General features: G+C 39.9%; 1 protein-coding gene across 2 annotated transcripts in view; it reads left to right on the forward strand.

Moving 5' to 3' along the window:
* Positions 1–27,698, forward strand: part of LOC6602649 (protein argonaute-3) — a 250,712-nt gene that overhangs the window by 45,924 nt on the left and 177,090 nt on the right. Inside the window, exon 3 of one of the 2 annotated variants that reach the window (XM_026987827.1) lies at positions 15,270–16,681. In XM_026987827.1, the coding sequence (XP_026843628.1) occupies positions 15,270–16,681 (1,412 nt within the window). Of the gene's footprint in view, positions 1–15,149; positions 15,183–15,269; positions 16,682–27,698 lie in introns of those variants that run through there. The other variant, XM_026987828.1, reaches the window with a different exon arrangement.

Raw genomic sequence — 27,698 nt, forward strand, 5'->3', positions numbered from 1 at the left:
ATTTTAACATCATCAGCATACATTAGTGTAGTAGAGTATGTTATAACTTGAGGAAGGTCATTCACAAATACAATAAACAGAAGCGGGTTCAGATGACTTCCCTGTGGCACTCCTGAAATAACATTGACAATATTTGACAACACATCAGAAAACAAAACATGTTGAGTACGGTTAGAGAGATAAAACAAAATCCAATCTAGAAGATTCGTTGGGAACCCTAAAAAAAAAGCTTGCGAATAAGCAGAGCATATTTCACAGAATCGATTGCCTTGCTAAAGTCCGTAAAAACTACATCCATCTGCAAACCATTTTAAAAACCACGGTGGATTAAGTGAGAAAACTCAAGAATGTTAGTCGATGTTGAACGATGTCTGAAAAAACCATGTTGCGACGGGGATACCACGATAGTTTTCAATATTTTATCTTGAACCTTTTTTGTGAAGCGAAATAATGTAGGACTCATTCCAAATTACTGGGAGACATGCAGGAAAGATAGCTGTTAGACTAATATTCGAGGAAAATTAGCATTCAAGTTACTAAGAGAGTTACAATTACTAATTACTAGAAAGGTGTGTAAGGATTAGTAATTTAATAAGAGGAGGAGAATAAGTGGTGGATATAATATGGTAGATGTAATTATAATCCGAGCATTAGACCTTAAACGGTTCATGCCAGGAACAATTCGATCTACAACGGTATAAAATTTCTAGTAAGTCTAATAGGAATCGTGAAGTTTATGCGGCTCAACAGATCAGGGCTGTCTTTGTAACCCTTGATCAAGTTGTGCATCCAAATCACACCAAGCATTTTTCTACGGTTAACTAAGGATGGGAGGTTTACTAATAGCAGTCTACTAGAGTAAGATGGGAGTCTCACATCTTCATCCCAGTTAAGGCCCCGCAGAGCAAAGAGTAAAAAGTTTTTCTGTACTGATTCTATACGGTCCTGGTGTACTTTGTACTGAGGGCACCATACCCAGGAGCCATATTCTAAGATCGGACGAACAAGCGAGGTATAGCGAGTCTTTGTTATGTAGGGGTCTTCAAATTCATTTGACCACCTCTTTATAAACGCAAGCACGCCCATGTCCATGGTAGAAATGTGTTCATAAAACTTTAACTTGTGGTCTAACATAACCTCAAGATCATCTACCAGGGTGATTCTCTCAATAGGACCACCAAATAGGGTATAGGGAGCCAATAAAGAGCTAGAAGGGGGCTTTCGAGGTATTAAGGTGTAACAAGTTTGCACAACACCATGACTGAAAGGTATTGAGATCGGATTGCAAGCGAGAATGAAATGTCCTTGTACTGGGCACAGAGTTCAACATCATCCGCATACATAAGTACTCGGGAGTATGTTAATACCGTAGTCATTAGTAAAGAGTGTGAAGAGTAAGGGTCCTAGATGGCTGCCCTGTGGTACTCCCGAAGAAACCTTTACTGGTAAATAGAGGGAGTTTTTGAAGAGGACTCTTTGAGACCTGGAACAAAGATAGCTAGAAATCCATCTCAGGAGGTTAGGCGGAAAACCTAAAAGGTCAAGTTTATGCGCTAAGTGGGAATCGTTTACAGAGTCGAATGCTTTACTAAAGTCTGTGTAAATAAAATCTGTCTGTAAGTTACCTTAAAAGCCTTTAATAATGAAAGAGGTAAATTCTAACAAGTTCGTGGTGGTTGAACGCCGACTTATAAATCCATGCTGAGTTGCAGATATAAGTGACTTGCAGAGATGATGCAAGTGCGGAGTTAAAACCTTCTCAAACATTTTGGGTATAGAGGATAACTTTGCAATACCTCTATAATTCTTTGCGTCAGACTTGCTACCTTTTTTATGGAGAGGAATTATAAACGATTCCTTCCTGATCGGGCGGAAGCAAGAAGAATCGATGGACTGTGTGAGTAGTTTAAACAAGGGTCCACATAGAACCTCGGTGCAGTACCTGTGTACACAACCTGGAACCCCGCCTGGACCCGGTGAAAACACCGGCTTAACTAGTCGAAGATCATGGAGTAAAGAGCATTCACTTAACAAGGGACTAAAAATGCCGTTCGATCTCGGTAAACCGTATGGGTATGGATGACCAGAGTAACTATCCTCAGAATGGGTGGTTTGGAAAAATTGGGCATAAAGATCGGCAATTGCCTGATCATTATTTGCCGACGTATTAAAAAATGATAGTGAAGATGGGTGTGCGGACGTTAGTTTTTTATTTATTTAATTACAAAAGGAGGAAAGAAGAGAAGTGAGTAAAATATAGATGATTATAAATATTGCATGCTATTAGTTTAAGCGATAGTTCAGGGGATAAGGTATGACAGAGGGAGCTAGAACTATGGCATATAACCCTAAAAGGTTAATGTTCGGCATTATTAGACCTACTTATGGGTAAGCGGATTTGCCTAAAAGTACGGGTAGGTCTAGATGGAACGGCAAAGTCAATCTGACCCAAGAGAGTTTGGAAGTCAACAATCCCGAGAAGGAGCTTGTGCACGAACATTACCCCATTACATATTCTGCGATGCGGCAACGACGGCAGGTCAGTTAGATTTAGTCTAGACCGGTAGGGTGGCACGATTCTACCCAAGTCCCAGTTTAAGTTACGAAGGGCAAAAATTAAAAATTGCTTTTGCACGGGTTCAATGACAACCTGCTGCTCTTTATACTGAGGGCTACACACACAAGAAAAATACTTCAAAATCGGACGTACTAACGAGTTGTTTCGTAACTTACGGGTCTTCAAACTCCTTGGACCAACGCTTGATGAACGCTAACACACCCTTAGCTTTATTTACTGCTGCAGCTATATGGCTGTTAAAACACATCTTGTGATCAAATAGGACCTCGAGGTCATTTCAACTCGAAATTCGCTCCAGGACATGATTTCCTAGAACATATGATACAAAATGGTGAGCGCGATGGTAAAATGTCATAAGTTTGCATTTAGAAAGGTTCAGAAAAAGAAGATTAGTTGAACACCACAATAGTAGTTCACTTAGATCCCGTTGAAGGCGTGTGTGAAAATACAAATAAGAGTAAGCCAGACAGATTTTAACATCATCAGCATACATTAGTGTAGTAGAGTATGTTATAACTTGAGGAAGGTCATTCACAAATACAATAAACAGAAGCGGGTTCAGATGACTTCCCTGTGGCACTCCTGAAATAACATTGACAATATTTGACAACACATTAGAAAACAAAACATGTTGAGTACGGTTAGGGAGATAAAACAAAATCCAATCTAGAAGATTCGTTGGGAACCCTAAAAAAAAAAGCTTGCGAATAAGCAGAGCATATTTCACAGAATCGATTGCCTTGCTAAAGTCCGTAAAAACTACATCCATCTGCAAACCATTTTAAAAACCACGGTGGATTAAGTGAGAAAACTCAAGAATGTTAGTCGATGTTGAACGATGTCTGAAAAAACCATGTTGCGACGGGGATACCACGATAGTTTTCAATATTTTATCTTGAACCTTTTTTGTGAAGCGAAATAATGTAGGACTCATTCCAAATTACTGGGAGACAAGACTGTTCCAAAGAGAGATTGAAGATAAAGGTCAAGGGTTTGCAAAGGGACTGGGTATTTTAAAATGCAACTTGGTACCTTATCTAGACCTGCAGAAAACGATATGTCCATCGATGACAAACTTTCCATAACAACGTTTTGTCCTCGAAAATAGGCAGAACGAGGGGGAACGTTGTGAGTTGCTTCGGAGACCGCAACTCTACATTTATACCCAATACATAGTCAGTATGGCTCTCCTCCGGCAGACGCCGCTAATATTAAACGACACGACAAAGAGTGCGTGCGAGAGAGACAGAAAATCAGTCTGAGCGTGACGTCGGGCGCTGCGTAGCTGCAAATGCCACTGTTCCTTTTGGTTACAAAAATGATCTGATCTGATCCAGATTCAGCAATCTGATAGATATGGTCGTTATCTCCGATTCTGCGTTTTTAGTTTTCTCGAATCTTCAATATTGTGGATGCAACAGATTTTCGTCCTTTGTGGGGCGGAAGAGGGCGGGGCGATATTTTGAGATATACGTTTTATATTGAGATCTAACAGGAGTGTGGGTACCAAATTTGGTAGACTTGAACCTCGGACTCGATGGAATCTCGCCATAGGATGCATTGATACAAATTGTCGGGTGGAGACACTCGTACGCAGCGGTACATTTTACAAATGTCCCCAGTGAGAGCGACTGGATATGTTCGAAAGCAAATCAATATGTTAAACAATGCAGGCTGAATAACAGGGCCTGTCATCATCACATCATTTAGAGAATATCCAGTTGATGTAGCTGCGGATCCATCGAAAACGACACCGAGTTTTGTCGTCGTACTGTCCTCCTTTAGGACACAGTGATGAGGCAAGAAATATTTGCAGAGGCTACGGGAATCAGGGTTGACTTGGTGCATATGATGCAAATCAATGTACTCCCTCATAAAGGCGGAATACCGCTCCTTGAGTGTAGGATTACGCTCCAGTTTTCGCTCCAGACTGATGAACCGTCGATAAGCCTGAGCATAAGATTCTCCTAAACGATCAGTATTGTTATTTAGCGGCAGACGAACTGCATACTCCCCGGATGGCAACCGTGAAAGGTGGCTTACGAAATGTGCTTCACAATTGTCTTCTTCTTTGGTATTCAACCCAGCCTCCACACAATTCTCGACTTCCCAAAACATACGAAGAGTTTTATCCAACCTTGCTTCCATCCCAGTTATCGAATCTGGACAATTGTGCGTGGCCAAAAGCGCCGAGCTTGATACCTTCTGTCCACCGCCAGATACGATCCACCCAAGCCGGGTCTTCTGCAGAAGAGGCAGTCCATCGGTGAGTTTGATTTGCCCTACGCAGAGGAGATCATAAAAAACGCTCGCACCAATGAGAAGATCAACCCGTTGAGGATTGAAAAATGCAGGATCAGCGAGCCGAATGTTAGATGGAATATGCCAATCGGATACATTTACTGCCATACTTGGTTGAGAATCGGTAATCGTGGGGGCGATGAGAGCAGTAAGCGTAGTTGTGTAAGCAGAGGTGCGAGAATGCATACAAATGCTTATGGTGGATCCCTCAGTAGAAACGCTGGTATCGCCCAGCCCAGACACAAGTGCAGAAGATTGAGTTCTCCTAAGCTGAAGCTGCTGGGCGAACCTGGATGTGACGAGATGCAGCTGCGATCCTGAATCTAAGATGGCACGACAAGGAACTAAAACGCCAGACCGATTCTTCACGAGAACCACGGCTGTAGCCAGAAGCACGACATCAGAGTGAAGACCTTGGGCAGCAAGAGAGGTAGACGAAGGTAGAGACGAGCTGCTAGCAGAATTTTGAGCAACGGAAAGAGTGTCCGGTTGAACGGCCAGATCGGGAGGAGTAATACCTGGGCAGCCTTGTGTTGTGGGCTGTATACTATCGAAGTGCAACAAACTATGATTCCTACCGCCGCATACTCGACATTTTCCACTATTGCATGCGTGGGTCCGGTGCCCCGGTTTTAGGCAATAGGCAACGAGTATATTCCATGGCCCGCTGAGTGGCAAAAGACGCATACAGACGGGTCGGCGGAAGAGTTGGAAGCTACAAACGTTTTCTTAACCTGCGTATAGGAATGGTTTTTTCCCACCTGATCGCTACTAGCGTGTGTCGCTGTAGCATATTCCAATCGCTCCATTTTCTGGCAGCGTTGCTGCAAGAATTCGAAGAATTCCTCTGCGGTAGGTATAGCATCCGACGATGTGTGCTCCTCCCATTTGGTTTGCGTCTTCGAATCCAACTTCTGCAGCAGCATGTTGATGACCATGAATCCTGAAATCTCCTCAGCAGTTCCCAATGTCTGCAACGCTCGCATGTGTAAATTGACTGCATCCGAAAACTCCCGAAGCCTTTTAGCAGAAGGCGAGTCTACCCTCTTTAGCCCAAGAATCTTCTTGATGTGTGCCTGGAAAACAAGTCTTTTGTTATTAAAGCGTTTATTAAGTATATCCAGAGCCGCACGATAATTGGCACTGGAGAGCTCCAACGATCGAACCGAATCCAAAGCCGCATCAGCGAGGCAAGAGCGAAGGTGCTGGAATTTCTCGATGTCACTGAGATCCGCATCCGCTTCAATCACCGATTTGAACATTGCCATAAAATCCGAGAACTCGACGTATCCACCAGAAAACTTCGGCACCTTCAGCTCAGGAAGTCGCTGCTTGTGAGCCATGATGATGGTACTATGTCCGGAATGGCTTGGCAGAGTCGTAGAATTGGCAGCGGCGTGTGACTGGCCTACTTCAACAGCAGCCAGCAACTCAGCTTTCAACGATATGAAAAGAGTATCGAAGATTTCGCGCAGCTCACTCCCAATCTCGTTTTGATCGAGAGCCTCCAACTCATTATGGGCCTTATTAAATTCCGCTCGAATTTCTGCCAACATATCAAGGCGCACCTCGACTTCCGCGGCGGTCAGCTTGTCGATTTTATTCCCCGCGAAGGATTCGCCAAGCCTGTGCAATCGATCATATAATGACTGACTTTTACGTTTATACAGACTCAGTCTGGAATCAGCCACCACAATATTTCCGCCCGCGCCTGTATTTGGATCGTTGTCCATGTTAACCGTTGTGCAATCGACACAACAACGGAAAATGAAATACCGCTTAAGCGACGATGTATAGACGCGAGAGCGAGAATGCAAGACACGAAAAGTCAAGAACCGCGGCTGCAGCTGCGCAGAGAATAAGAGATTCGACGCTTAAAGTACCGGAATTTGTCTATAAATATTCCAGCCGCACTCTCACTGAATTTGCACTTTAAACTGTTTTTAATGTGCACACAAATGTATTTGTTGGTAGTTAAACTACCCAACAACACAATATTGTATAATTAATAAGTGTTTTAACGGAACGCGATTAAGAAATGGTTTTATATCACGTCGGGGGGTCACCAATGTTTGAGATGAGAAGCTTTTTTGGCACCTATGTATTTCAAAATAAAAAGAGATTTTGGGTTAAACTTTATAATTCGTATTTAATCTTGGTGGCTTAGCGGAAGCCGATTGCTTGCTATTGCCTGATAAACTTTATGCGAGATCGATATGCAACCAATGCGCAGAGGGGTTAGCATAGAACTAAACTATAGACGACGGCGTTAGATCAAATTGACTGCCGAAGTGGCGGCAGCAGATCAAAGTAGTTGCCGAAGTGGCGGCGGCAGAGAGCCCCTTTAGCGGGAGAGCGCAGCAGCTCTGCAGAAAGTCAACGTTTTACAACATATGTAGGCGGCTCTCTATGCTTATACAATAATAATGTTAAAGTTACGGTTATTCTTCAGCGGCTGGCCCGAACACTCCCAATACCCTATTTGGTGGTTCGCTTGAGAGAATTACCCTGGTGGATGATCTGGGTGTTATGTTAGACCACAAGTTAAAGTTTTATGAACACATTTCTACCATGGACATGGGCGTTCTTGGGTTTATAAAGAGGTGGTCAAATGAATTTGACGACCCCTACATAACAAAGACTCGCTATAACTCGCTTGTTCGTCCGATCTTAGAATATGGCTCCTGGGTATGGTGCCCTCAGTACAAAGTACACCAGGACCGTATAGAATCAGTACAGAAAAACTTTTTACTCTTTGCTCTGCGGGGCCTTAACTGTGATGAAGATGTGAGACTCCCATCTTACTCTAGTAGACTGCTATTAGTAAACCTCCCATCCTTAGTTAACCACAGAAAAATGCTTGGTGTGATTTTTATGCACAACTTGATCAGGGGTGACATAGACAGCCGCATAAACTTCACGATTCCTATTAGACTTACTAGAAATGTAATACCGTTGTTCCTTCCACTTTGTAGATCGGATTATTCCTTGCATGAACCGTTTAGGGTCTTATGCTCGTATTATAATTGCCCCTACCAAATTATATCCACCACTAATTCTCTTCCTCTTATTAAATTACTAATCCTTACACACCTTTCTAGTAATTAGTATTTGTAGTGGTATTTGTATTTGTATTTTGAATGCATGCTTAGTGTTCGGAGCAGAACCCAGCCGATTAGTTGCTTGCCAAATAGCACCTAATTTTTGGCCCTCAGCTGCTTATTTTGTTTGTTACTTATGTCTATGTCACTCATTTGTTTGTTAAAGCTTTGCGCGTGCTTGCCCTGCTAAACGCTCACTGCCAGCTCGCTCTTCGCTATCTCCGCTTTGTGTCTGCCTACCGACGTCAGCCGAGCGAAGCTGCGCTCACCGATCGGAGCGGCAATGTAAAGGGCAGGCAAGCCACACTTGAAATTTGGATGTCACACATTAAAGAACATATCGTAATTTTATTTCTGCGCCGAGTTTTATTTAATTCGAAATAATTAGTCGGCCGATTGGGGATAAAAAACATTATCTCCACACTTAGTTTCTTAGTATTTGTCTTGCTAATTTTCCTCGAATATTGGTCTTACAACTAGCTTTCTTGCATGTACTCTTTTGGTTCAGCTATGCACCGCGCGTCATGCGGCAGCGCCCCTCGGTAAGGGTCTCCTCCCGGCTGCGTTTTGCCTGGGATCCCCGCGTAACATCCTTCTGCTGGTGCACACCGGCCACTTGACGGTGCAGTAATTGCATCGCCTCTTGTAAGATGCAGTCATTGCATGTCAACGTCCATAATTCTATGCTCAGGCCATATTGACGGTTCAAGAGATTTGGATAAGGAATCAGGGAGAAGAATTTTAAAGGATAATATGTTGCGCTTATTTTTAAATGTAAATTTAGTCACAACTATATCATCAGGCGAAGCGTTAAGTTTAGAGGAAAGATGTTGTATAACATCCTCCGTTGTAGCCACAGGAATAAGACGAGAAACAAAAATTGCTTTCCGAGGGACCACTGCTCTAAGTTGAAGTCCCGAGCGAGATCGAGATGGTGGAGCCACTCCTAAAAGAGATCTCGGTCCTGGGGCAGAAGAATTGGCAACAACGGCAGGAGCAGGAATTGGCGAGACATCACCAGCAACCAACACACCCGCACTAGGAGCACTTACCACGTCCGAAGTGATGGCAGCAGAAACTGCAGGGATGCGATTTATGTTGTTGGGAACTTGGATGCTTGAAGGAAGCACATTGCTCGGTGTAAAGAACACCGGAGCCACCGTTGGAGGATTTACAGATAACGGCGAGGCATGACCACACGGAGTAACAAATGCTTCCGATGGATGAAGGTGGAAGGCAGGAGTACCCATGCCTGATTAGGTTGCAATAGATTGGTTTCATTATTATTTGAGCCCAAGAAACTGTGATTCCAAGGGCAAGAAATTTCTCGTTGAGAGCCACAAATTGTTTCCGGACATCCAGAAACTCAGTTCGAGTCTGTCTCATAAATGTGCGCATTTCGTCCTCATTCTCCCGACAAGCCTGACATGACCAAGACAGGCCCATACGTTTCGAGATCAAATCGTTTAGCCGGCCAAAATTTCCACCACCAGCACATTTTATGTGGGCGAAATTGTCGCACAGCCAGCATCTCAGGAATGAATCAACATAATAAAAGTAGAGAGTGAGAACGCAAGCAAAATGGGAGAGCAGACAGCAGAACGAGCCCGACAATCAGCAGCAGAGGCAATAATTCAGAGCGGACGATCCAACGAAGTTCAGGAAACAAGCAGTAAACTCGCCAAAGCAGAGACACACAAGAAAAGTCCACAAAGAGGGAGAGTATAGGCAATCAAGAGAGTGTGAGAGCAACAATGCGAGCAGTAGGCAAACTTATGCTTTCGAGAGAGTGTGGGCGATGCAAACACTGATGCGCGAGAACAGTGCTCACCGAAGAAACGATGACCAAAAGCAGACTGGGTAAAAGCAATAACAAACAACGAGTCCGTCATTACGTTGCGATATTGTATTTATATTAAACACTTGTTTACAAAAGAAACACTGGTGATTAACACAAAGTAAATCAAATTAAAGAGATTCGATGATATATCGGAGATTGCAGGAGCAAGAAAAAACACGATCGGCTTAAGCAAGAGCTAGAAGCGAATTAAATACGCTTCATAAAATGTGTGCATGTGGTAATCCTTATTCTTGCCATTCACATGAATACATCCAACAGTTTTCCGAACACATGTAGTTTTGTTATGACGTTCAATTTTTGTTTGATCACACGTGCTGTGATGTCAAAACGACACGTTGCGTTTTTTTCCCGTCAATGGCAAAGAGCCACTTTGGATTGCATGTAAAATTTTACGTATGTAGGAATGTTAATTAACATAACGTTTATTGATATTGAGTTGAAGTTTTATAATAGTTCTGGGGTGGGTTTTTAATAATAATTGCTTGTTAACGACTTTAGCGACGGACAACCGATTAGACGACTTTTTATGACTACGGCTGACAACTGAGTTCTTGAGTACTCTCTCGGGCGCTTGACGGCTCTCGTGACAACCGCTCTCGCGCTCAAGTAATCCGCTCTCTCGTTATCGCGCTAGGGGACGCGAGCATACAGACAGCACAGCTTTCTTACATGTATTCTTGTAAATGACGTGTATTGCCAACGTACTATGACGGTAGAATTATAAAGTTACCGATTTCGCCGGTCTCGCCGTCGTTGAAAGCGTCTCGCACTCACTTCCGAACGCAGCTTCTTTTAATTGTGTCGTAGGAATAGCAGTCGATTACATTATATTGTCCGTGCCGCGTCGAATGTTTAATGTTTATTGTTTAGAGTTCAACTATGTACAGTTAAACTGTTTAAAAATAGGAATGTACAAATTATAAAATTATCACAATAAAAGGCAGAAGAAACTTAACTTAAATTATTCATTAAAGAAGGTTTTACTTTAGGAGCGCAAGTATCAAAGGAAAAAATATGGAACAATTTATTGTAGTCGCGGCATTGTAGGCTACGGAAAGATTCATGGTCAGAGTAGTTTGAAGGACAGAGAGGAAAGTAATGCCTAGTCGGGCGGGATGGGACAGCAATACTGATAAGGCTAATGAGGGCCGAGGATTCAACATCGCCTCGGACGAGTTTGTGAAGAAAGAGAATTCCATGACAAGTCCTACGGCTCTCAAGCGAGTGCAAGTTAATGAGACGCAGCCGACTCTCAAAAGAGGGAAGATGACAAGAGGGGTCCCAATTAAGTCAGGGTAAAGATAAGGAATTGTTTCTGAACGGACTCAAGCACGTAGAGTAGTTTAGTGGTATAGGGGTCAGAAAAGTCATTCGACCATCTTTTGATAAAGCCAAGGACTCCTTTGGCTTTATTCGAAATAGCGGATATATGAGAATTAAAAAATATGTTAGGTACGAAGATAATGCCTAAGTCATTAACTTTGTACAGGCGTTCCAAGGAATGTTATTAATTGTGAAGTCAAAAAGGTAAGGCTTTTTGCGATGGAAGGTCATGACGTTAAATTTGGAAATGTTAAGAGGAAGAGCGTTAATAATACACCAATTCTTGAGAGCGTCGGGATCCGATTGAAGAAATAACGGGGACACCGGGTTACTGTAGGAAAAACATAGCATAACTATATCATCAGCATACATTAAGACACGAGAATTCGTTAAAACTTGGGGAAGATCATTAATAATAAGGGCCCGAGATGGCTACCTTGCGGCACACCCGAAGAGACAAAAACTAGTTTAGAAAGAGAAAAGTGGAAGCACACACGCTGAGAACGATTGCAAAGGTACGCATTAGTCCAGAGAAGAAGTTTGGTCAACACCCGAAGAGACAAAAACTAGTTTAGAAAGAGAAGAGTGGAAGCACACACGCTGAGAACGATTGCAAAGGTACGCATTAGTCCAGAGAAGAAGTTTGGTCGGAAATCCTAGTAAAAATATAGTTTGTGGATAAGGAGATTGTGATTAACTGAGTCGAAAGCTTTACTAAAATCAGTATAAACTACGTCAGTTTCACATTGCTTTGAAAATCCGGCAGTTACATATGACGTTTTACAAATCCGTGCTGTGATTCTAGTAACAGGGAACTACAAAAGTGTTGGAGCTGTGAAGTAATAATTTTTCGAAGACTTTAGGAATTTATTTATTAAATTAACAAATGGCATATAAATTGGAGATACAACGGTAGTTTGAGACGTCAGATTTAGACCCCTTTTTATGAATAGGAATTATGTATGATTCCTTCCAGACGGTGGGAAAATCACCAAGATCGAAAGAGAGGTTGTGAATCCGCACAAAGTTTAAGCACGGCACTGGGAACCAAATCTGGACCAGTGGAGAAAGAAAATTCACACGATTTTAAATTAGTTAGAAGGTTATCATAATTTAAAGGGATAGGATTTGAGTGCGCGGCAGGATAGTCGTTAGGTGAAGCGAGAACAAAGGGCATGTGATTAGAAAGAGCAGAGTAGCAACGTTGAAAAAATTAAGCAAATAGGTTAGCAATATCGGAATTGTTATCTGCATAAGTACCATTTAAGTGTAAAGAAGAGCGATATTGTGAAGAATTACTTTTAGAGTTAACAAACTTAAAGAAATGTTTAGGATCTCGTTTAAAGTTGAGCTTGCATTTAGAGAAATAACTGTTATAGCATCCTGTTATAGTAATATCCTTTACAAATGGAAAATTTGGATTTTGCCATTGAATACTGTGAAAAATCTGACTGCGAGCCAGACAGTTTAAACTTCTTATATAAACGATATTTTATATTCCTTAGCTTTATTAGCCGCGGAGTGAACCAAATGGGGCCAGAAAGATTTCTGAGAGGAGAATCTAATGGAACAAAGGTAGGAAAGATGGAAAAAACAGTGCTGTTGAATGCGTTAGTGGCGGGTTCGATCTCATGAAAGTCGTCGAGGAATGACCAATCTATCAGAGAAAGTGCGCTATCCGTGGCATCAAAATTTTTTAGTGACGGTGATCGAGATTGGGGTGCAGGTAATCCCGGGACTGGAAGAAAAACGACCGGATTAGAGCTTGGCAACTATTTTTTAACCTTTTTCGCGTTGGCGACTCAGTCAAAATTTTAAGGGTTTTAAAATGAGACTCCATCGCTAGAAACCAAACTTATGATTTGGTTTGGATAAACAAACATTTTTTTATAAAGAAGGCACAAGCTAAATTTCCCTGTTAATGTTTCTTTTTGAAATTAAGATTCGTTTTGTTGTATAAAATTCGTTTTACTTTTCATTTCGGCGGGGAAAATGTTTGCGTTATAACAACGGAAAAGTCTTATGTTGTGTGAAAACGGGAGATTACATTTTTCGTTTTCAAAAGTAAATCAATCGGTATTTTATATATTGAATATTTCGAAATACACATATTTGTTAGAAGCTGCCGAGCTTTAAGATATCTCCGTTGATATGTTTTAATTTTGTATTTTATTGTTCGTTGTTTTTTATGTACAAAGCTAAAGGGTATGGTCGTGAACTCCGAGTAGTGTTTCAAACGAATTCGAATTGAAGAGAGAAATATATGCACAAGCGCTGTCTGAGGAAAACGACGAAAGAGGAGACGAAGAAAACTAACGGACCACTCTTAGAACTCTATGCATCGGCTGAAGCAAACGGCGAATGTTCGCTACTTATCGGCAAATGTTACGTTAAACTTCGAATTCAATTTAACTAACTGCCCGAAGAACGTTTCACACTCGACAAGCCCACGGCTATCACGTCGGGGTCACTAAAAAACTCTGACTCCACATTTAAAAATACAAAATTTTCCGTTAGCGTTTAAATTTAACGTTTATTTTTCGTTGTTTTTTTTTTTTGGTATTTTTTCTTAGAAGTCGGGGCCGTGAGCTTCGATTTAGGTGTTAGACGCTTTCGACGACGAAGAGGACTGATTCAAGAAAAGGTCGAAGCAGTGGAATATCAGCAATAAGAAAATTACAAATGTGTGTGCGTGTATGCACTGAGAGCGTACATAGGATGGGCGCGATAATAGAAAAGTCAAAAGAGAGGTTATTTGAGTGTCATAAGAGCTATTGACGGAGGCTGCTCCGAACATTAGTTTTCGGACCTGTTTTGTTGCAGCAGTTTGATGGCAGTATTCACCCCCAGTTTACTATTGGAGTAAAAAGACTACAGAAGCTGAGTCCAAACGTCACATGTATTATTATAAGGTCAAAGCAGCAGGTTGGGAGACAACAACACACAAGCGCATAGTTACCGAATGAGGAGCAGAGTTTACATCCAATGCATTTAGCGAGTTTCTCAGCGAGGAAAATGTCAAACAATTGTGAACAACGTGTGTGGTCAGCATCGCAAAGCTCTCAATTCAGGAGTTAACGAAGTGGTTCAAGGTCCTGTTCAGGTCATGTTTGGGACTAAGATGCACTGAAAAGCTGAAAGGGGACTAATGGAGGTACTCAACAACGAGTCGGTTCCGCAGTTTATATGACGTCCATATGACGCCAGAAAATTGCCTGAAGTCGAGGGGCCAAATATCACCGCAACGAGTAGTGACAAAATGAAGCTATGGCGTTTTGTATCTGAGAACGATGAGATATTTAACAACCAGAGCCAACATCGAGAAGGAGTAAGAGGTCTTTAAGCACATTACGATACAAAAAAACGTCGAGCTGAGAGTGGGAGACATGGTGTCGATCAAGAGCGCAAGTTGCAAGTTGGTCAGCGAGTATCTAGATCCAATGTAAAGTGAAACGGTCCATATGACGTCAGAAAAGTGGCTGAAGTCGAGGGGCCAATTATCACCGCAACGAGTAGTGACAAAATTAAGCTATGGCGTTTTTTATCTGAGAACGATGAGATATTATAGTCTAGGACAGAGGAAGATGAACAGAATGGCCGAATAGAAAGGGCAGGGTATCACTTACACTAACGATAAATCGATTACCATCGATAAGTCCTAATCGGTATAAAACCTAACCGATACGGATTTTGGAAGCAGTTAAGCTAAAGCCGAGAAAAATTATTTTTTAATTTTACCTCTTGAAACATAAATTTTGAACTGTACTTCGAACTAAATATAGTAAATAAACGATACTTTAGTCTTTTATATATTTTTTATGCTGTTGCTCCTACTCACATCTTAACAAATCGAAAACACCTCTAAGCCTCCCTTGCAACGACTTATAATAATAAATAAAATCTGATCACGTTTCAATGCAAGTTTCTTTAAAAGTCGTTTCTGCTAACACAGCTAACCAACATAAAACTTTTGATAAAATTCCAGATTTAACGAAAATGTAGATGGCCGAATTATCGCAATTTTAAATATCTATGCATTTCGTAAATTGATTCGTCTGTATAAAATTGAAAACAATAATAACCAACGGAATATTTCTTCATTTAGGTTCTTCTGTTATATTATCATGTAACTACATTGAACTAAAAACTGACGAAAATAAAGGAGTTTATCAATACGAAGTTCGATTTTTCCCCGCTGTGGATTCGGTTCATTTAAGAATTAAATATTTAAATGAACATATGGATAAGATCGGTGGAACCAAAACTTTTGATGGTGCAAGCTTGTATTTACCCATTTTGTTAGAAAATCAAATGACTGTTTTTGTTTCTAAGTCCATGGATACGGAGGTAGAGATACGGATTTTATTTAAAAAAAAGGAGCCTTTCAAGAATTGCTTGCATTTGTACAACATTTTATTTGATCGAATCATGAAAACATTAAATTATGTTAGATTCGATCGAAAGCAGTTCGATCCTTCACGTCCAAAAATTATCCCGCAAGCTAAGTTAGAAGTTTGGCCGGGATATGTAACAGCTGTTGATGAATTGGAGGGAGGATTAATGCTCTGCTGTGACGTATCTCATCGAATTCTTTGTCAGAGAACCGTTTTGGATATGTTAATTGATATATACACAAAAAATATAAACAGTTACCAAGATCTTGTTAAAAAAACATTAATTGGAAATATTGTTATAACAAGATATAATAATCGCACCTATAAAATAAGCGAAGTTTGTTTCAATGAAAGTCCCCAATCTATATTTCACACAAAAACTGGACCTACAAGTTATGTACAATATTATACAAAATATCATAATATAAACATTAAAGATATTAATCAACCATTACTTTTGAGCATAAAAAAGGCTCGAGGAACCCCAGAGGATACAGAAAATATCGAATTTCGTTTAGTTCCTGAACTCTGTTATCTCACAGGACTTCGTGATGAGATTCGTTCCAATAATAAACTTATGCGTGAAATCGCTACGTATACAAGAGTTACTCCAAATCAAAGGAAACTAGCACTCGATAAGTTCTACGATAATGTTTCCAATACTCCAGCGGCACGAGAAATCCTTGACCGTTGGGGACTCACGCTTTTTAGAAATTTAAACAATCTGAAAGGTCGCCAGTTGGATTCGGAACAAATTTACTTTGGCAAAAAAGTTGTTACAGCGGGACAAAATGCGGAGTTTTCCAAAGATGCTGTTAAAAATGAAATGTTGGAAGCCATTCACCTAAACAATTGGATAATAATACATTTTAAAACTGATCTACGAGCCGCTATATCATTACTGGATAATATGAAACAGTGTTGTCGACCGCTCGGAATGAATATTTCTAAACCAAAGATCATTTCTTTAGATCATGATCGTATTAATGAGTTTATCGACGCTTTACGTCGGAATATCGTAATGGAAACGCAAATAATTGTCTGTATATGCCCAAATAGTAGAGATGACAGATATTCTGCTATAAAAAAAATTTGCTGCTTAGAGTTACCTGTACCATCACAGGTAAGTTGATTAATACATTAATACAATTATCTTTAATTTTTTTGACTTTGTATATGCGAATTTCTTTGATGTCGCACAGGATGTTCGTACACCGTAGAAATGAACAAAAAAAAAAATAGATTTTTACTTTGGCCTTGAGATTTGTAAAGCTCTTTTTGAAATTAAGTTTACAATTCGAAAGTTCTTTTTAACGCAAGCTTACCCTTGATATTTTAATAAAATAATACTCGGTTTAATACCCCTTTAATACTCGGTTCTGTCAAAGTCAATATAATAGTAAGATAAGTAACACCAGTGGCTATACAAAAAGCTTTGCGGGTTTTGCTTGACACCCCAAAGACAGATTGCGCGCCCGGAGTTTCAATTATCTTTTCAACTATTCTTCGTCTCTGACCCCGGCCGCAGGTTTCAGAATCAACCAACAAATTGAATACAAATGAATACAAATGAATACAATAACAATTTTTATGTCTTTCTCATGACAATACGAATATCTTGGTATTGTATAGACTTTGTGCTTCTAACTTGTCTCCAGAATCTTAAAATTTTGTTGAAAAGTCATAGAAAGCGGTAAAAAGCCAACCATTCTCTCGTAAGTATTTTGGCGTAAAATATAGCTAGATTGAATACAAAAAAAAAAGGTGGAGTAATGTTAATAAATAAGGTTATATTATTACTATTATTATTAGAGACATATTTAGTATTTAATTACTGTTATTCATTGCTAACCAAACTTTAAGATGCGACGTATTAACTGAATAACGTAAATAACTCTTTTTTGTTCACTCAATCATAAACCCAACACTAATATTGTTTTAAGGTGCCGAGCTTTTTCGGCAACTCTCTGACTCCACATTTACAAATAAAATTTTCTCCGTTGTTAGATGTGTATATTATAGCAAAGACTATACAATACCAAGATGTTGCATGAGGAACAAATTCTTTTTCAATTTTTGTTTGACGCTTCATGGTACGGGCGCGCGGGGCTATTACTTCAATTCTCTTTTACGCTACTCGGCTTCGTCAATGCCTCGGTCAGCGTCGAGTCGGTGTGTCTCGAGAGAAAGAATACAAAAACATAATATGAATCGTCTGCGTGCCGAAACCGTAGGGCAGCGTGATCGCTGATGTCTTTGGCGCGGCACAGTGGGGACTCAGCCGAAATAGTAAAAAAATTGTATGAGTGCTTTAGATAAATTTAATGTACGCATCTAATAGAGAATTTTCCAATCGAATTTTCAAGATTGTTTTAGTTTAAAGTTTAAAATTTTTTCAGTGTGCAAATATTTATTGAACTCATATTCACTAACTAATTTAGAAAGCTGAGACGGCCATAGGTCCCACTGTGCCGCTCCATCCGCGACCACCGCTTCGACGGTGCTGAGGCTCGAGAGTCTAGAATTGCCGAACAGACGAAACCGATGGGCAGCGGGGTCGCGGTAGAGACGAAGTACAGTCGAAAAGGGAATTGAAACCCCGCGCGCTCCCTCGTGCCTTTTGGGTTCTAATGTTATGACCCGCCATAGAACAGCTTTTTGGTCGCTCATGCAACATCTTGGTATTGTATAGTCTTTGATTATAGTCATTGTTTGATAGTTTATTTACAATGATTAGAGGCCTTGGCCATGAACTTCGAATTTTGAGTGTCAAATTTTAAATAAACGAAACAGATTTTGCGCTCTCTTGTAAAAAGCCGTCCTATTCCGCGTTCGATGATCATTTTATTGACCAAGAAAAGAGCGAAGCACTGAAATATAAGCAATAAGAAGTATGATGTGTTAAAATGTGGACACTCATGTTATCTAATTAAAAACCGATGTCCAGTATTTCACATCTTATAAGTCAGTCGATAAACATTTGTGTTTTATATATATATTCATTATCTTTCCAACATCTCTTTATCATATACAAAAGGAAGAAGTTAACACACAAAAATAAAAATGTAAAAAATGTTGGCATTGGGATCAAAAAAGATTAGTGGTGTCACTATTAGCACCATACTTGGTATGAGCACGTCTACCTTAAAAAATTTTATAGAAAGTTTAAAAAAACACGGTTCGGTAAAACGACCACCCGCCTCAGGAAGAAAGAAGGACCACCACCCCAAAGGACCATCAAAGTAGGATCGTATTCTTAGACGCTTGAGCATGGATAATCGGTTTAAAATGGCATAAGATATTACAAGGCAGTTTGTTCAGTCGGCTGGCATCGATATTAACGCCAAAACTTTCAAGAGACGGAATTTAAAGGTTATCGGCCAGAAAAAATACTACTTTTGACACTAAAAATGCTCCAGACAAGGCGCCAATAGTCCAAATTCAACACTTTGACTGTAAATGATTGGAGAAACGTATTGTTTTTTGAATGGATCTAAGAAAAACGATTGCGATAAACGATACCACAAAATATTTAACTAATTTTTTATACTCTTCAATATATTTTTTTTTTTATGTTAACTTGCAATGCCTGCATCTTACAAGAGGCGATGCAATTACTTCACCTTCAAGTGGCCCCGTCTGAAACCAGCAGCAACCAGAGCATGCAGAAAAGATAGCTGTTAGACTAATTTTCGAGGAAAATTAGCACTAAACTTACTAAGAGAACCAAGCATGAATTTTTTGTGTTTTTCGTTAGTCTTTTATATTATTTACTTAGTTTAAAGAGTTATTTTTTGAGAAACATAACAAAACTATATAAAATGTAAAAAACTACTTGTCCACATTTCACTGTCGGCTTCTATGCGTCTATGCATTGAGAGCGTAATAATTTACACTAGCGCGACAATAAATAGCACTATTCAACAAAGTTGAACTTTTAATTTAAGCTTCGAACCAATCCTATTTTTTCTGATCGATTTTGGGCTTCACAATTTTTCAATGAATTATGTGTTTTTTTATACCCGATACTCAAAATGAGTATTGGGGTATATTAGATTTGTGGTAAAAGTGGATGTGTGTAACGTGCAGAAGGAATCGTTTTAGACCACATAAAGTATATATATTCTTGATCAGCATCAATAGCCGAGTCGATTGAGCCATGTCTGTCTGTCCGTCTGTCCGTCCCCTTCAGCGCCTAGTGATCAAAGACTATAAGAGCTAGAGCAACGATGTTTTGGATCCAGACTTCTGTGATATGTCACTGCTACAAAAATATTTCAAAACTTTGCCCCGCCCACTTCCGCCCCCACAAAGGGCGAAAATCTGTGGCATCCACAACTTCGACGATACGAGAAAACTAAAAACGCAGAATCGTAGAAGATGACTATATCTTACAGAGTGAAAAATCTAAACCAGATCGTATAATTATTATAGCCAGAATCACGAAAACAATTTCACTCTTTCTCGCTGTCTCACTCTAACACACAGGTTTCATGGTCGGTTTTGCCAATTGCAAAATATGAGTTCAAGGATCTCAGAACCCATAAGAGCCAGAGCAACCAAATTTGGTATCCACACTCCTGTGATATCGGACCTTGACCGTTTTGTGTCAAAATTTCGCCGCACCCCCTTCCGCCCCCGCAAGGGACGAAAATCTGGGGCATCCACAAATCTCAGAGACTATTAAGGCTAGAGTAACCAAATTTGGTATCCGAACTTCTGTTAGATCTCACTATAAAACGTATATCTCAGAATTTCGCCCCACCCCCCCATCCACAATATTGCAGATTCGAGAAAACTAAAAACGCAGAATCATAGAAAATGATCATGTCTATCCAGTTGCTGAATTTGGATCAGATCGGATAATTTTATAGCCGAAAAGAAAAAAAAAACAATTTTCAGTGGCTACGGAGCGCCCGACGTCACGCTCAGACTGATTTTCTGTCTCTCTCGCACGCACTCTTTGTCGTGTCGTTTAATATTAGCGCCGTCTGCCGGAGGAGAACCATACTGACTTAGTATCGGGTATAACTGTAGAGTTGCGGTGTCCGCAGCAACTCACAACGTTCCCCCTCGTTTTTTTTTTAATTTTTAAAGACTAGTATTTTTTTAAGGTAGCGCTTGGTGTTTCACTTTAGTTAAGTATCTTACATCTGGTTGTATTGAACTTTGCAATTCTGAAAAGTTGTTCGAGTTTGCCATAGAATGCCAATTAGAAGGCTTTCACGAAAGAGAATGTTGAGAAAAACCACCTACGACCGCGAAAAAATTATTAAAAACGATTTTTTTAATTGTTTTTAGAGGTTGTGCTTTTTTTCTCATAATTTGTTTGAACGTTGATATGCAATGGCTGCATATTCCAAGAGGCGATGCAGCAATATATTGCGTTAATCTCTACACGTGTTTTCATTTTTTGTTTGCAGTGCTTGCAAGTAACACTCATTTGCAAGTTCTGTTGTTTTGAGAAAGTCAAGGAATAACGACGTGTTTAATTATGTCGGCACAAAAGTCGAGAGTTGCTGCTATTGCTATATTAGCAACTTTAATAAAACGTAAAAAAGTGAGAAGTTTAGAGTCTGCAAAAAAAAGAAAGTGTTGGGTGAAAGAGTGGATTTCCAAAAGAGATGAAAAAGAACCTTTTAAAAGAGCAACAAAATGGGGACTAAACAAACTATTACAATTTTTTTCGCATGTGAGTCCTTTTTTATTAGAAAATCTAAAAAACTACATAACTTAACAAGACACTGCTGGTATAGTTGTCCGATGTACCCTGGCCACTTTTTTTTGCTTCACTCTGTGCACTTCTTGCAAAAATTGAGTGCGCAAATGATGAATTTTTGTTTTTATTTCATCATCACTTTTGTCTAATTTTTCATCAATTTCGCCCTCGTGTTCAAACGTGCAAATTTGATTGCAGCAATCAACTTGCTGCAAATTGATTGCATCGTGTGTACCTAGCTTAAGACTAATATTCGAGGAAAATTAGCACGACAAACACTAAGAAACTAAGCATGCATTCAAAATACAAATAAAAATACGACTACAATTACTAATTACTAGAAAGGTGTGTAAGGATAAGTAATTTAATAAGAGGAAGAGAATTAGTGGTGGATATGATATGGTAGAGGCAATTATAATCCGAGCATTAGACCCTAAACGGTTCATTCCAGGAATAATTCGATCTACAAAGTGGAAGGAACAACGGTATATAGTTTCTAGTAAATCTAATAGGAATCGTGAAGTTTATGCGGCTCAACAGATCACGGCTGTCTTTATCACCCCTGATCAAGTTGTGCATCCAAATCACACCAAGCATTTTTCTACGGTTAACTAAGGATGGATGGTTTACTAATAGTAGTCTACTAGAGTAAGATGAGTAAGTCTTACACCCGCATCCCAGTTAAGGCCCCGCAGAGCAAAGAGTAAAAAGTTTTTCTGTACTGATTCTATACGGTCCTGGTGTACTTTGTACTGAGGGCACCATACACAGGTGTGTATGTGTGTTTAAATCTATGCTGAGTGGGAGATATAAGTGACTTGCAGAGATATTGCAAGTGCGGAGTTAAAACCTTCTCAAACATTTTAGGAATAGCGGATAACTTTGCTATACCCCTATAATTTTTTGCGTCAGACTTGCTACCTTTTTTATGGAGAGGAATTATAAACGATTCCTTCTAGATCCGGGGGAAGCAAGAAGAATCGATGGACAGTGTGAATAGTTTAAGCAAGGGTCCACATAGAACCTCGGTGCAGTACCTGAGTACACAACCTCGAACCCCGTCTGGACCCGTTGAAAACACCGGCTTAGTTAGTCGAAGATCATGGAGTAAAGATCCACGAAGATCATTCATTTAACAAGGGACTAAAAATGCCGTTCGATCTCGGTAAACAGTATGGGTATGTTTAACGTAACGCTAGTTTTTTATTTATTTAATTAAGAATTATCTGTTAATTATGGTACTTAATTACAAAAGGAGGAAAGAAGATAAGTTAGTAAAATATAGATGATTATAAATATTGCATGCTATTAGTTTAAGCGATAGTTCAGGGGATAAGGTATGACAGAGGGAGCTATAACTATGGCATATAACCCTAAAAGGTTAATGTTCGGCATTATTAGACCTACTTATGGGTAAGCGGATTTGCCTAAAAGTACGGGTAGGTCTAGATGGAACGGCAAAGTCAATCTGACCCAAGAGAGTTTGGAAGTCAACAATCCCGAGAAGGAGCTTGTGCACGAACATTACCCCATTACATATTCTGCGATGCTGCAACGACGGCAGGTCAGTTAGATTTAGTCTAGACCGGTAGGGTGGCACGATTCTACCCAAGTCCCAGTTTAAGTTACGAAGGGCAAAAATTAAAAATTACTTTTGCACGGGTTCAATGACAACCTGCTGTTCTTTATACTGAGGGCTACACACACAAGAAAAATACTTCAAAATCGGACGTACTAACGAGTTGTTTCGTAACTTACGGGTCGTCAAACTCCTTGGACCAACGCTTGATGAACGCTAACACACCCTTAGCTTTATTTACTGTTGCAGCTATATGGCTGTTAAAACACATCTTGTGATCAAATAGGACCTCGAGGTCATTTGAACTCGAAATTCGCTTCAGGACATGATTTCCTAGAACATATGAGATAAAATGTGGAGCGCGATGGTAAAATGTCATATGTTTGCATTTAGAAAGGTTCAGAAAAAGAAGATTAGTTGAACACCACAATAGTAGTTCACTTAGATCCAGTTGAAGGCGTGTGTGCAAATACCAATTAGAGTAAGCCAGACAGATTTTAACATCATCAGCATACATTAGTGTAGTAGAGTATGTTATAACTTGAGGAAGGTCATTCACAAATACAATAAACAGAAGCGGGCTCAGATGACTTCCCTGTGGCACTCCTGAAATAACATTAACAATATTTGACAACACATTAGAAAACAAAACACGTTGAGTACGGTTAGAGAGATAAAACAAAATCCAATCTAGAAGATTCGTTGGGAACCCTAAAAAAAAGCTTGCGAATAAGCAGAGTATAGTTCACAGAATCGATTGCCTTGCTAAAGTCTGTAAAAACTACATCCGTCTGCAAACTATTTTGAAAACCACGGTGGATTTAGTGAGAAAACTCAAGAATGAACGATGTCTGAAAAAACCATGTTGCGACGGGGATACCACGATAGTTTTCAATATTGATTGAGAAAATGGATTAAAAAGATCTAAATCTAAATCTGTTTTTGCTCAACTAGCTCTTCGGTCAAGCAAAGACCGATTTTTTCACTTCTCTTTTGTTCCTGTTCTTTACTGAGTATCTTGCCGCGAGCAAACGAACAAAGTGTCTTTTGCGTATGTATGCGTGCTTGTTCGTGTGAAGCTTATAGCAACTATCAATTTTTGTGAATTCTATACGGTTTGACTATTCGAGCTTAAAATGAATCGTGAAAAGTAAAATGAAAATGTTTGTTTGCCAATTTTGCAAAGAAATATACATATTACAATACAATAGCCCAAAACATGCGGAAAACATGAATAATTAAACATATACACGAAAAAAACTAAAAACACTTTACTCAGACACTTTTTTGGTTCTGCTCATCTAAAGACACTTTTGCTGTGCGCGCTTGACCGAAGTGTCTCTCTAAGTTTTTATTGTGAGACACGATCGTGTGTCGGGCTCACCCGAAAACCCGAAACACATAACACAAGCGAAGAGACAAAAAGTGTTCTGCTCAGTGAGAGACCGTGTCTTCGTGGTCTTTTTCGGATTTTTCAGTGACGAGACAGCAAAGGGAAAAAGTGTTGACCGTCGTTTGCGAGCTATGTGTAGAACTCATTCCAAATTACTGGGAGACAAGACTGTTCCAAAGAGAGATTGAAGATAAAGGTCAAGGGTTTGCAAAGGGACTGGGTGTTTTAGAATGCAACTTGGTACCTTATCTAGACCTCCACAAAACGATATGTCCATAGATGACAAACTTTCCAGAACAACGTTTTGTCCTCGAAAATAGGCAGAAAAATGCTGTTAGCGTGAGGTAGATGGTACGGATACGGAGTGTATGCGTTGTAAATATGAGACGAGTATGTTGTTTGGAAAAATGTAGCGAATAAATTTGCAATACCAACAGCAGAAGCTTCTGTTTTGTTATGGTAATGAAGGGAAGGAGGAAAAGCATTTGACTTACGCTTAGAATTAACGAACGAAAAGAATTTTTTAGGATCACTACGAAAGTTTCTATTACATTGTGAAAGGTATTGATTATAACACTGACTGTTAACGGCAAGGAACAGAGAGCGAGCGGAGTAGTATAGAGCTGAGGCCGACGTGGAACCCGACTTCTGGTACTTTTTATAGAGCCTGGACTTATTATTTTTTATGTATGAAAAATACTTGGAGGGAAATAACGGATGTTCGCCAATTGATAAAGTCATTGTGGCATTTGGGAAACAACAGGTTATCATCATCGCAATGCACCCATCAGACCTGGGAGGAATGTAGGAGCAGGTTAAATAGAAAAATGCTGAACTAACACGAACTTTGACTGCAAATAATTCAATTCCATGGATGTTATTGAATGGGAATAGCTCAGATGAGAAATCAGATTTGACTTCAATCAGAACCCAACCAGCGAAATATGGGCGGTCCATTATATAAATAGTGTAACTATCAATGCAAATTTTGTGATCAATGATAGAAGAGTTAAGTCAGGTTTCGGTAAAAGGGATGGCATCGAAATCAAAAGACCCACTATTTGTATGAATTTTACGCAATTTGCCCAACAAACTGCGAAGACACTCAACTCACCTCGGTCGGTATTCGCTCTTTTTCGTACTAAGGTTAATAGTTGCGCAGCTGTACATGGTACAATTAGAGCTCTAAGGTTTTGATAGCCACCATTCCTTGCCCTTTTTTTATAAGTACTGTGGCTAAGAACGCTTGTTTTTTTAACATTTGCCTGCTTTCGAATAAATTTGCCTATTTTTCTATCGGACTCATTCCCTTAAACTCATTATGCTATGTCCCACCATTTTACTTAGCGGACAGTTTTCTTTTGTGCTGCTTTATTGTATTTGTATTGCATTATTTTTTCAACTGTTTCCACTCTTTATCGTTGTTGTAAAAATTCCATTACATCTGGCAATGCTTGGATCTCTTTTGTACTTTTTATATGACTTTCAAATAATTGTAAGGCATCTTACACATTAACTTCTTCTGTTAATTGTGACTTTAATTTGATTAAATGTATTGACTCATTTATAGAATCAGAAAACCATTAAATATGTTTCGCTGAATCGTGATCTAGCATTGGTAAATCTAGTAAACAATTCAGTTAATCCGAAAAAATGTTTCGTCTATTTTCAAACCGCTTGTTCAGCAATTCCCAAGCGGCACCTAGGAATAGGTGAGCAACCATGCTCCTTGCTTAACGCTTTATCGCGAAATTTTTTTTTTTATTTATGTCCTCTATATTTCTAAGCATTTTTACGAATTGCTGTTTCTTATATATTATATATAGAACTGTGGTGAAAATGGATGTGTGTAACGTCCAGAAGAAAGCGTTTCTGACCCAATAGAGTATATATATTCTTGGTCAGCATCAATAGCCCAGTCGATGAGCCATGTCTGTCTTACCGTCCCTATGAGCGTCTATTGCTTAAAGACTATAAGAGCTACAGAAACGACATATTGTATCCAGACTTTTGTGATATGTCACTGTTACAAGTGTATTTTAAAACTCAGAGACTATAAGAGCTAGAGCAACCAAATTTGTTATCCACACTCCTGTGATATCGAACCTGCACAAGTGTATTTCAAATGACCAGATCTACCAGATTGCCGAATACGGATCAGATCGGATAATTTTTATAGCCAAAAGGAACAAATCAGTTTGCAGAGGCTACGCAGCGCTTAACGACACGTTCAGACACGTTTTCTGTCTCTCCCGCACGCTCTCTTTGTCGCTCAACGTAGCTATACTCCCTATGTATTGGATATAAATGTAGAGTTTTGGCCTTAGCAGTGACTCACAACGTTTCCCTTCGTTTTATCATCGCTGAACTGGTTGTTTCGTAAATAATTTCGATATTTTGTTTGAAGCAGAACGACGTCAAAAAGTGCTTGATTTAAGAAGCAAAAATATCTTAAATGCAACACCTGTGTATATAAAATGTATAAGTAACTCTGAGAACAGCATGCAAATTGAAAATTCAATTGTTAATGGTCAAGCTTTCAAATTTGTGAAGCCACTTAGGATCGACAAACATACTTTTAAAATGATTAAGAGGAAAGTTCAAACACATCTGGGTGTCACCTATGTAAGGAACCTGTTTCAGTTACACCAGCCTGAAATAGACTCATCCTGTCCAGGGTCTGCTACAAGAAAATTGTAGTTGATAAAGACACTTTAGGATCGGGTTGGACAATCCTGGCACCGTAACTGATTGCAGGAACGTGGTTGTAAAATTCGTGGGGGGTGCGACGTCGGCGAGCAAAATGTTACCGCGATACTCGAGAGGATTCGGACAAGTGTTGTAGGATGTTAGGTATTGCGTCGTCGCAAAACCAACTAAAGTACGGATGAGATATGGTACAGTGAGTCGTCGTTAAGGCTCGCTAAGCTACGGGTTAGGTAAAGGAAAATGTGTCCTCGCAAAGCCAACTAAGTAACGGGGAGATATAGAGCAGTGTGTCTTCGCAAAGCCTCGCTATGCTACGGATAGGGTGAAGGACAGTGCGTCGTCGCAAAGCCAATTATGCTACGGCAAGATATGGAGCGATGAGTTGTCGCAAAAATAACACCAAAGGTTTGTTGTTTGCTGTCAAAACTCAAATTTTATGCAAAAATAAACCTAGGTTAGGTTAGGTTAAAGCGGTAGCCGGGAGGGGGGGGGGGGGGATAAGAGCCTCCCGCCCCCAAGCTCACTTGGACCTAAAAACACGTCCGTTGTGTTGCCGCATGGGCATGTGCCCCTTCGCGTTGCACGAACCGTGAGAGCATACTACTGCAGGTTAAGGGCAGTCCCATCCGGTGGCTTGGATGTATTTGGACAAGGTCCCTGGTTTGATTACGGATAGGTCCGAAATGTCGGTGAGGAAAGCGGCCCCGAGAATACGAAGACGACGATTTCCAAGGGCTGGG

This window comes from Drosophila persimilis, unplaced genomic scaffold, assembly GCF_003286085.1.
Source record: "Drosophila persimilis strain 14011-0111.01,24,50 unplaced genomic scaffold, DperRS2 tig00000124-arrow-pilon, whole genome shotgun sequence".
NCBI classification, from domain to species: domain Eukaryota; kingdom Metazoa; phylum Arthropoda; class Insecta; order Diptera; family Drosophilidae; genus Drosophila; species Drosophila persimilis.